Source organism: Oncorhynchus mykiss, chromosome 17 (assembly GCF_057628025.1).
Source record: "Oncorhynchus mykiss isolate SJ-2025 chromosome 17, ASM5762802v1, whole genome shotgun sequence".
NCBI classification, from domain to species: domain Eukaryota; kingdom Metazoa; phylum Chordata; class Actinopteri; order Salmoniformes; family Salmonidae; genus Oncorhynchus; species Oncorhynchus mykiss.
Genome location: NC_143038.1, coordinates 14,109,688 through 14,121,033, shown reverse-complemented (window position 1 = coordinate 14,121,033; position 11,346 = coordinate 14,109,688). Strand labels below are relative to the sequence as shown.

The 11,346-nt window shown below is 43.7% G+C and overlaps 1 protein-coding gene across 1 annotated transcript; it reads left to right on the top strand.

Annotated features, from left to right (window-relative positions):
- Positions 1–2,722: 2,722 nt before the first annotated feature.
- tomm20b (translocase of outer mitochondrial membrane 20b) lies at positions 2,723–11,345 on the top strand. Its single transcript, XM_021568206.3, has 5 exons — positions 2,723–6,206; positions 7,500–7,546; positions 8,162–8,243; positions 8,412–8,554; positions 10,465–11,345. Exons 1-5 carry the CDS (start codon positions 6,083–6,085, stop codon positions 10,510–10,512), a joined length of 444 nt encoding a protein of 147 aa, XP_021423881.1. The 5' UTR covers positions 2,723–6,082; the 3' UTR covers positions 10,513–11,345.
- Position 11,346: the final 1 nt, after the last annotated feature.

Below are 11,346 nucleotides of genomic sequence, written 5' to 3'. Positions count from 1 at the left end.
TAACCCCTCTATTCTACCCCCCCCCCCCCCCCCCCACCACTTCATTGCTACATATCCTAAGCTATGACTGGACTATTACACATGTTAGACATGTACATTCATTTCTATTGGCCACATATGTAGTCCGATTACCCATTTCTATTGGCCATAGGTGGACGCTATTGCTCACATATCACCCTGGATCGAATCATGTCTACACCATTCTGAATCATGTCTACACCATTCTGAATAATTTCTACACTATTCTGAATCATGCTTATGGGTACGGTCAAAATGACCTTGCATGCTGAAGGGGGGGATGATACTGGCTCTGCAATATCCTTTTGCAACCTTATACTACAAACCATTTAAAAGATTTGCATTCCTGTCACCAGGAAATGAACACATGCCCATGACTAAGCTGAACAACATTATATGACCCCAAGCAATATGGCCGCCTCCGTCACTACACAGCCACAACCATGTTTACATTTTTCCCCTGCCAGAAAAAAAGAGCGAAAAACAGTTGCTGGGGAATCCAAACAACAGCTTGGCCTGTGTGTTGAGAAAGCCCAGGGCTCTGTCATAATTTCCTGAACACAGCACCTCTTTAACACCCCTCTAGCACTCCTCCCCCTCCTTTCTCCTGGTACAGCGTGCTAAACTAAAGGCAGCGTGTCTGCCTACATCCTTGACGACGGGAAACTCTGCTAAAAGCTCACAGACAACCTCATTAATCCCCCAAAGACTTAACCCGAAGGAGTGCAGAGATTCGCTACAAGTCACTGCATGGTGGGTGTCCCACGACCACGCTAAGGCCCAGTCTGGTTTTAAATAGTCATCTACTGATCAGTCTGCTTGTTTGTTTGGTTTACCCACCTCCAGGCAGGCTGGGACAAGCCACATTTTCAACCAGACTGCTACCTGCCAAGCTTCCCGACACACTTCCTCCTCTTGTGCCCAAATTATTTCCTTTGTTTGATTCCTTCTCGACACAGAGAGAAGGAGAACATTTGTGGACAAAACATTTGTGGACGTCGACCTATACCCAGTCCTCTCAACGCAAAGCAAAGAGGCTGACTTCAAAGAAGATTCCCTCTATTCAACCCTTCCTTCCAAATCTGGCTGATGACCAAACAACAACAAAAATAACATGTTCAATTGCTAAGACAAAAATAACACTATAGCTACATTACATAGCGACAACACAATAGCTATACTTCAAAGAAGAGTGGGACCTCCAAGGCCAATTGGTATGCTGAGAGAAGAGCCTCCATGTAAATGGATGTCTATCTCTTTCAAAGAGGGTCTAATCATCTGAGGCATCTAAGGCAGAGGCGTCACACTGAGTTGCCATCCCCGGCCATCTGCACAGACAGCGTCGCTGCCAAGGCCTTCCTACGGGCGTGCTTGGCCAGGCAGCCGTGATGGCAGAGAGATGATATAGCTAGTTAGCTTGCTAACCAGGCTACAGCAGACCGGGACGCTATAGCTAGCTAGCACTACTAACCAGGTGCCGCAGAATAAGGCTGGGATTAGATGTATGTTGCCACCCAAGAACAGATCTAGGAACAGCTTACCAGGACCCAATCTTTGATCTGATAGGAGATGGTTCTCCTCAGCATAGATCAGTGCTTAGGAGAACTGTCTCCCTATAGCTCCTGTAGCTGCAGTAGGCTGTTATGGAATAGAGAGCCAAGAAAACAAACAAATACACAGATCGACACAAAGTAGCTTTACAGGTTGAGCTGTGCTAGATTGCAATTCCCCAAGTGTAAGAATCTGTATTTTGTACTAAACTACAGCAATGACAGAAAAGCACCTATTGTATACAAGGAATACAATCCTGTTTAGTTAGCAATACTAACTTCTAAGGCCTTGTTTTGTCCACTCTTAAACTTCCCACTTGGCAAAAAAACGGGTTGAATCAAAGTTGTTTCCTTGTCATTACGTTGAATCAAGATTGAAAACGGAGTGGATTTGAAAAAAGTAATCCATTTAAGGGAATTTCGTTTTTTTTCCACCCAACTTTGAACCTAAATCCAATGATACGGTGAAATGTTTTGTTGATTTCACGTTGAATTCATGTTAGTTGACTGGACGTTGAGCTGACGTCTGTGCCCAGTGGGTTGTGCGTATTGATATAACCTACTCGTAGACTACTACTTTTTTAGTGTCATTCACCCATTACTTCAGCTGAAAGTTATCTTGTTTTGGGAAAGTGTGTGTTTCTCTGAGTGTGTGTGTGTGTTAGTGTTTGAGTGAGCGAGTGTGTTTTTCTGTGTGTGTGTGTGTGTGGTGCTGTGAATGTTGTGCTGGAGCAGCAGCTACCCCTATTGAAAGCTGAAGGGTGGTGGGCTATCTGCCTCGGCTCAGCAGCCTCTTCTCTCTCACTGTGCCAAACGGCCCACTCAATCTTTCCCTCTTTTATCAAATCCCTCTAGTCCTCTTTGGCTCCCTCACAACTCAAACCCTAAACTATATCTCAAGCTCTACAACAAAATGATAATCCTAGAGCTAACTCAGAATATAGAGGTAATTCTAAAATGCTAAATAGCCTGAAAGCTAACTCTTGGTCCGGGAGCTAACTCAGCTAACTTTTGGAGATGAAATGGTAGCCAACTCTCACTGGCCAGAACTCTGTTGCACTCATATCCGTCCAGAGATTGCACTCACCCACACGGGTGGAGGGAAAGGGAAGGAAACTGTCTGGAGCTGTAGCCAGCCTCCACCGCGGGCGCTTACTTTCCTCTTACTGACCCCAGAGGGAGGGAGTGGTGATTCAACATGGAGGACTAGTTGGAGCACTGCAGAGAGGGAGACATGGTTCACTTACAGCCGCCGATTAAACCTCCACCGCCAATGCCGATGCCAAGAGCTGAATAGAAAGCTAGCTAACGGGGTCCTGGGGCGCAACACCATGCTAACACAAGCGGTCGTCTTTACCTCTCGCTCTCCCTTCCCTCTCTCTCTCACTTTCCATTCCTTTTCAGTCAGCACTCTCTCCTCCATTCAGACAACCTAAACAGAAAAGTATCTCTCTTTCTCCACTTGGCTTAGAGAGTTGGCAAGCCTGCCATCCTCTCTCCCTCTTCCCTCCATTCCTGGTTCCACTACGTGTTGCTCCCTTGAAAACACATCTAATGACATAGCCTTTGGAATGGGGAGAGCACAGGGTTCATGGAAAATACAGGGTAGGCCTGCCATTTCCAGTTTTATGGGACGTTCCTGGGCCGGGATTCAAAACGTTCTGTATTTTATTCCAATAGTAAGAGAGGGGGATTTTTTTTCAGTTCCTGTCTCCTGGCCTGTCTCTCTTCTGCTGGATCCAGGGCTGCCAAGACAAACAGAAAAACAGCTGCAGCCAGGGTAAAAATAATTACTTTTCTGTTTGTCCCTGCAAGCTTTCCTTCACTGGAGCCCTTGTGCAAATCTCCACTCAAAAACACTTGCTTGGTGTGTGTGTGTGTGTGTGTGTGTGTGTGTGTGTGTGTGTGTGTGTGTGTGTGTGTGTGTGTGTGTGTGTGTGTGTGTGTGTGTGTGTGTCTGCATGTGAGCGTGCATGTGAAGCATCAGTGGGAAAGACCTGTGGTCGTGTTTGCATATCTGCCTTATTCAGCTGCTCTGAAATTACCGCTTTTTAAAAAATCCGGTCATGTTTGAACAGCTCTCTCTTTCCCTTGCCCTCTCAACATCCCCCCCTCTCTATCTTATCTCTCTCCACCGCTTTAGGGAATACCAACAGTGTTGCCATGGTTACCTCTCTGGTCCAAAACCATGGCAACGGAGGAGTAAGTGCACCATTCCAAGGAAGATGACAGTGCAGAGGAAGATAATTACTTTTGCACTTACAGACGCAAGTCGCCGTGCCAGGTTTTGCAGTAAATGTGCCGAGTCAACATAGCTGCGAACGTCATATAGCGACGAGCTCACCGTGCAGCATCATGCACACTGATTGGATTATGAGCCCAAGCATGCTAATTGCCTAGCCTTTATGGAGCACGCTTAATTATTTGAATACTGCTATGTGCACAGCCAATAAAGGTATACAGTGTGGCTCGTATACTGCACAATAAGCAACTGCAGGGTGTCTCCTGTCTTATTGCCAACCTTAGCACACCCAGGAGAACAGTACAAGTTATTCCCATATAAGTGGTTTTAAGAGAGATGTGTAGGAATCAGTCAGTAAAGCATCCCCATTGGTCGGTTCTCTTTGTAAACTCTGAAGTCTTACATAATTATACTATCTGATTGAAAGATAGTTTTGCAACAACCATTAAATGTACAACATCCCTAAACAGTCTCTGATGTGTGTGTCAATGTCTTCTATCCAAACCTCCAACCCACATCGACATAAGATCTGTCTGAGTCTCAGCTATTGACAAGAGTTCTTGTTTTCTAGGGAATTGCTACAGACATGTATAATGTGGCCTGGGATGACAGCATGGATTAGGAGACCTCCGAACACACACGCACATGGATCACATACAGTAGGGCTTCCAAAGTAGCTTCCAGGAACGATTGAGTAATGGTAATAATAACCCACCGCCGCGAGAAGACGAGCCTCTGGCTGAGCCGCCTCACGTCATGCCCGGGCACCAGCGGCGCTAGATGTCCCTGAGGGGAAAATTCTTCGCCAACCCCCAGGCAGCTGCATGCCAGGTGCAAGCTGCTAAGCCGCTGGCAAGAGAGATGACAGGGCAGACGGATATTCCACCTACCATGTAAACTGTCCACAGACAAGTGTAGACACGTACGCACAACCACATACATGCCAGTGGAGGCTGCTGAGGGGAGGACGGCTCACTTTATTCTGGTCATTATTATGAGTCTCCTCCACAGCCTCCACTGATACATACATAGACATAAACACACACACACACACACACACACACACACGGAAGTATGAAGAAGTACACATGCAATGCATGCGCACATACACACACACATAGATACATAAATAAGGGAATGAAGGTATACACACACTTGTTCAAACACACACTTGTACAAACACACATGCACACACACAACCACACACCCACAGCTTCACTGGAAACCCCCCCCAAAAGCACACACACCCTTCCAAAATCCTGTCAACCGGCGACGTGTGGTCAATGACGTCAATCTCTAAGGTTCAGTTATCCCTTTAATAAACTGTAACCACAACAACCGGCCACAGAAATTGTGCAAGGGTGCAGAACGGCTCGATTGCCATTTAAAGGCAAAGGTACATGTAATACCAGACACAGTATGGTGATGATGTAATCCATGCAAGGATGTGCATGCCTGATGGTTGTATTAATGCAGGTCTGAGCATGTGCCCTCAGAAGCCTAATAGTAAAGGTGGTATATTTTTGCAGCAGTCTGGATTTGCACATGTAATGCAGCTGACCATCTGTTCTGTTGAGCAGCACTTCTAGGGATTTGCAATCATCTGGGAGATGAGAAGTGCCAACTAAGGCCAGACAGGCATATGAGCAACTGCCATAATTTTTCGTAAATGAATTGGTCATAGTGAAAGCAAAATTGTACATGTTTTCTTACTTGTCTAGATGATTGTGTCACTCACCATTGTAGCCTAATGTTCAATATTTCACTTGGCCATTGTTTGCTGCTGTGTGGTCTACCCCAGACAGTCAAAATACCTAGAGTTGTAGTTAAATTGTTTCTATTTGTGTTACTCTGGGGAAAATACTGTTCAATTGTATCATATGTGATCATTAGCCTGCTGCTTCTTTTTTTAATGAACTGCTACTGCCACCTTGTGGCACTTACATTTCAATGCGACCGACTGCTACTTACATTGATTTGAAGAAATCCTAACACATGTATTTTTTCCCATCTGAGTTCAACAACATCCAACACTTTATATGCACTCAAAATGCATACGTTATCGGAGATATAATGTGATTGGGAATTAACGTTTTATTATTTTTAATCAGGCGGTCAATGCGGACACCCTAGCTGTCAAATTAGTCAGTGGTCCTACTGGTCCTTTTTGCTGGGAACTTGCGCCTGTGTGAGGTCATGTACCGTCTCTGATATAAGCCAAAATTGAAATATTATCTTTGTTAACACAGAAATATCAACCATTTCGGAAGTGATGATGGGCGGTAAATCGAGCACGATAGCCGCCGGTGTTTGCGGGGCTCTGTTCGTCGGCTACTGCATCTACTTCGACAGGAAAAGACGGAGTGACCCCAACTTCAAGAACAGGCTGCGAGAACGTGAGTGTTGTCTGCGTCCTGTACACCCCACTCAGGTCTATGTTTGGGAGACCTGAGGTGCAACAAAATGCCCGAGCCAGGCCGAACTCGTTTAACTATTCCCAATTAGCGAAGTATAGAAGCTTGAATGGTAACGTTAATGGTTTGTGCAATAGATCTGATTCATTCATTCATTGTCACCGCACTGCTAACACCAAAAACCCTGCACTTAACTAGCCAGTGCTGACGTTAGCTCCTAGCAGAGGAACGCCCAACTCTGTTCTCTTAGAGGAGTTGAGCGTTTCTCAGATAACTAGCTTCATGTATTAATGTACTTCCTACTCACAAGCGTTCTGTTAGTTGAATTCAGACATGGAAAGCTGCACCTACCCTGATTCATTCATTGGTAGTGTTTTGAACTGTTATGTAACCTAAACCAACCATTCTAGGCTACTAGCCATATCAGACAGAGCTTGCCAAGCAGGATTAAAAGCAACCTGGATATCCCTAATGTTAATCTATCCAGGCCTACCGCTCATTTAAGGCCGTGGGTTGTTTGTATGAAGAAGCTGACAATGCGCCTTAAGTGCATTAGACTGCGAACTTTAATGATGAGACTGCATAACTCATAAGGGGATCTAAAATAAATTAGTGGGAATGGCCACACCTCCACACACTACATCATGGCAGCTCTGCCTTGTCTTCTACCCAGAATCCCTTGCTCCAATAGAGCTATGAATTAGAATACAAATATGGATGCATGTCACAAATCCTATACATATCACACCCCCCCCCCCCCCCCAAAAAAAAATAAAATAAATCACATTCCAGTCCCACATTAATTGGACTACAATTCTAGCTGGACTACAGTATGAAAGCTGGACTTTGGTTGTCAGCTGGCCACAATGCTTTATACACCTGCTTTATTGCAATTGAATGAGCCACGTTCCTCTGTTAGCCTTTTTGTCATTCACCTTCCACTGTGGTAGTTCATCACCCTATCAGGAAAAAAAGTGATTGTTTGGCTAGTTGTCACTTGCTACTTAGCAACTACACTTATCTCCTGATTCTGACCCGGGTAAACCACTTTATCAAGGGATATCAGAGGGAGGGGGGGGATTATATTGGAGCGTTGTTCAAGACTGAAGCTCTACTTCAGGGTGTCAATTTAGGATGTTCATGTGACTTCCTTATTGTTCCTAATCGTAGTCTTGCATTGTAGGATTGCCAGAGAAACTAAGATGTCTAAGTACAAACAGGAACAATCCCCCAAAGCTATTTATATTAACAGTGATTGTGTTACCTCTGCCCCAGGGAGGAGAAATCAGGCGGCTGCAAAACAAGGGACAGGACTGTCGAAGGTGAGTAAAATTCCCTCAAGGTAATATTTAAATTCTTCCTCAATGAACACATGTCTAAAGAAGCAATGTCTAGTACACGTCAGATGATACCATGTGGGAAATATTCTCCAGTGAAATAAATAAGACGATCTTCACTGGTATGTATTGGGACACCGCAAGGTGATGGCTGGGTAGGACTGTTTTGAGACTGGAATTAGTGCATGGACAAAACCTTTTTGTCTGTACAGTGGTACCAAATTTTAGTCAACACAACTGTATAGCTCCCCAATAGAAACTGACCGACTTGACTACTCTTCCCTTAAGGCCCATATACTGGACTCGCACGAGAATGGCTTGTTCGCCACAGAACTATTGTTTTTCCAATGGAAAAACCCAGCAAGTGCAAACCCAGTGCAAACCCAGCAAGAACTGCTGTGCGCTAAGAGTTCACTTAAATTGAACTCTAACCTGGCACCTGATGAAGTGGCACGCCTCTGTGGATTGCCCGACTCATTTGAATAGACCTTTTATTTCTCCTGGAGCATAGGCCACCGACAACAGATTTTCCACCAGTACATTACGTTTTAGTTATTCCTTGACCTATGGAAAGTAGTGTGTGTTGTGGGACTCTTGCAGCTCCCAGACCTGAAGGATGCAGAGGCGGTCCAGAAGTTCTTTCTGGAGGAGATTCAGCTGGGAGAGGAGCTGTTGGCTCAGGGTAAACCAGTCTTACATTGACATCACTTGGTCTGTGTGTGTGATGCACTGTTCTCCATATAATGCACTACCTAATTTACTTGTGACCAGAGTAACAACACTGTTCTCCATGTGATGTACTACTCGTTTTGTCGATCTAAACCTCTCTGCACTTGGTGTTCCGGTATAGGTGACTACGAGAACGGCGTGGAGCATCTGACCAACGCCATCGCCGTGTGCGGCCAGCCCCAGCAGCTTCTCCAGGTGCTGCAGCAGACCCTCCCGCCACCTGTCTTCCAGATGCTACTCACCAAACTGCCCACTATCAGCCAGGTACAGTCCTTTTCTCCACTTCAAGGTCATTTAGCAGACACTCCTACCCTGGGCTGTGTACAGTAAGTGCATACAATCAAGGAAGCTAATGTATAATGTATCTAATGATATTAGATATGTATAATAATATAGTCAGAACTGCAAGCCTATTCAACATTGAGCTTATGTAACAACACTAACCATCAGCCAGGTACAGTGCCTCTTATACGTTTCAGGATAGAGCCTGCACTATTAGCAGAAACATTGCCACAATGTGTGTGCAACACAGCGCTCTGTCGTCTCCTACTGTTTGTGACAAACTAACTTTTTAATGCCTGCAACTGCAACAGGTCCAATTCCTATTCAGAGCAACTTGCAGTAAGTGTATTAAAGCAAGAAAGCAGAAACCAATTATGGCTGGCTGGTATGGTGTAAAAATCACTTCTTTATTTTTAAACATGGGCGATTCCCAATATACCTAGATTTAACTTTTAAACGTTCTCTCATAAGCCTTGTTGCAGTTAAAGGTCAACACACTGCATTTCAAACAATCAGGAATTATGCAGGGCTTGTAAAATTATAACTAGGCTAAATATAAGCCTTCCACAACCATAAGACTGACTAATTTAATTAAAATAGTTTTAACCTGCTTTAAAAAAATAATAATTGATTTGGCTTTCAAGTCCATGAAAATGCCATTTGTTACAAATTTAACCAGAAACATGTACAATGACCAATTTCTTGTAGCAGGCATTATAGAAAATGTAACAGATCTCGTAAACAATTTCTCAAGCACAACAGCTAACGTTTTATATTTCAAGTCTAACCAACTTGGATCTATTCGCTTGCCAACAAGGTAGAACAGGTATGAACAGGCCCTACTAATCTGTCTCAAACTGTTTGAACTAAACAAGCTGTCCACTTTATTTAGATATCGAAATCAAGAGGCCTACCTGGATAAACCGATGCTTATCTCAGAACGAGTTACCAATTCCTAATATAAATGCGTATTTTTATGCAACATTGCATAAGGCTGTGGCTAAAATGCTGCTAGCGGTGCCGCAATGCCGTGCCCGACAAACTGAGCATGACTTTTCCACAATCATGTTCATTGATACTCTCGTTTTAATGGGGTCTGTTCTACATGTTGATAGTTGAGACATAAAAAGGGTATCATCAGAAAGGTTAAGTCCTCGTCTCTTACAGTAAAATAGTGTAAGCGTTTCGGTGTCCATGTGAACAATTCTATACGTTTTTTTTAACTGCTTGTTGTCAGAGGAAGTTATTGTTCGTTGTGAGTGGCGGGGGGAGGGGCTTGTCTGTGTGCTAGTGGGAAGGTGCACAGTGCACGCACACGAGCGAAGGAGACGAGACTGAACTCTAATAAAAACGGATTCTTGCGATACAGGCATTTGAACATTGTGCTAAAACAAATTTGAATGAATTAGTTATCGCCCAGCCCTTAAACCATTTGTATAATCTGCTAGACAGAAGTCAAGTCTGATTCAAGAATGAGTTTAGGTGACAAACATGTCAGGACTTTGGTAGAGCTGTATGTGCCTCCCAGTACAGTTCCAGCATTATAATAATTTTTTTACAAAGCTTGAGGTAAAAGCAGTGTATGGTGGTCTTTCTAACCTAATGAAAGGCACCCACCACACTGTTTAACCATCTTCAGTCCTTTCATGTCTCAACCATAGAGTAGGAGTACTGATTTTAGGATCTGTTTTTACCTTGAGTAAGAACATGGACAGAGGGGACCTGAGCCCGTATTCATACAGAATCTGAGTAATGCTTTTTGAATACGGGGCCTGACCCTAGATCAGCACTCCTGAGACTCTTTGATTATTTTCCCATATCAACAATGCTTAAGAAATGTGTTCCATTTCCTCTTCATGTTTATGGATTTAGAATTTCCCTCTTTCCTGCAGCGTATTGTGAGCGCACAAGGTAGCTTGAATGAAGACGACTTAGAATGAGGATCGTCGATGGAAGCTTCCCCTCGGAACGCTCTTCTTCTGGACCCTCCTATAACAGGAGTAGGGTGAAGTTGCCCCTAGATGCTGATCTTGGGTCAGTTATGTATTTTCCCCACTAATGGTTAAGGTTAGGATTGGGGAGGGAAAGGTGATCCTAGATTGGTACTTAGGGGAAAGTTCATCCCGGAGCTCTTATAACCCCTTATCCTGACTTGTATAGAAAATTGGTAAACTTTTTTTTTTTTTTTTAACTCACTTGAAGGTATTCTTTTTGCTTCTGTCCAAATGTAAAACATGAACCCGTCCAATTACCACACGTTGTGTGTTACTATTGGTCGCATCAGATTGCCATCTCTTGATTTGCAGCAATGGTAACCAATCAAATGCCTATTGGATTCATTTACAGTTTGTCTCTGAAAGGTATAGTAAAACATTTCTCAGCATTTACAATACCATCCTTGCAACCACCCCCATGTTTACACAGCTCTGGGACCATATGTATTAAGCTTCTTGAATAGGTGTGCTTATCTAGGATCAGGTCCTCCCCCCTGCCCATGCAGTCTTATTCATTGTGATCTGAAAGGAAACTGATCTTTAAAAATAATTCCTACTGAGGCTTGATACATATAGCCCCTGTACTAAAACCTCTTTCTACAAACTTCTTTCAATTTCCTTGATCCTACATGTGATGTCTCAACGCTGTTGTTTCATTGTATAAGTTATTGTTTTGTTTTCAGTCTGACATGGATACTTTAAAGTGATTGAATGTTCTCTTAGGTCATTAAGGTTGTTCCTCTTTGTAAGAAATCTAAATAAAAAGGTAAATGACAACAC

Coding starts and splice junctions, on each gene's coding strand:
- tomm20b (XM_021568206.3), top strand. CDS start 6,083: ATGATGGGCGGTAAATCGAGCACGATAGCCGCCGGTGTTTGCGGGGCT. Junction 7,547..8,161: donor AAGGGACAGGACTGTCGAAG/GTGAGTAAAATT, acceptor GGACTCTTGCAG/CTCCCAGACCTGAAGGATGC. Junction 8,244..8,411: donor AGAGGAGCTGTTGGCTCAGG/GTAAACCAGTCT, acceptor GTTCCGGTATAG/GTGACTACGAGAACGGCGTG.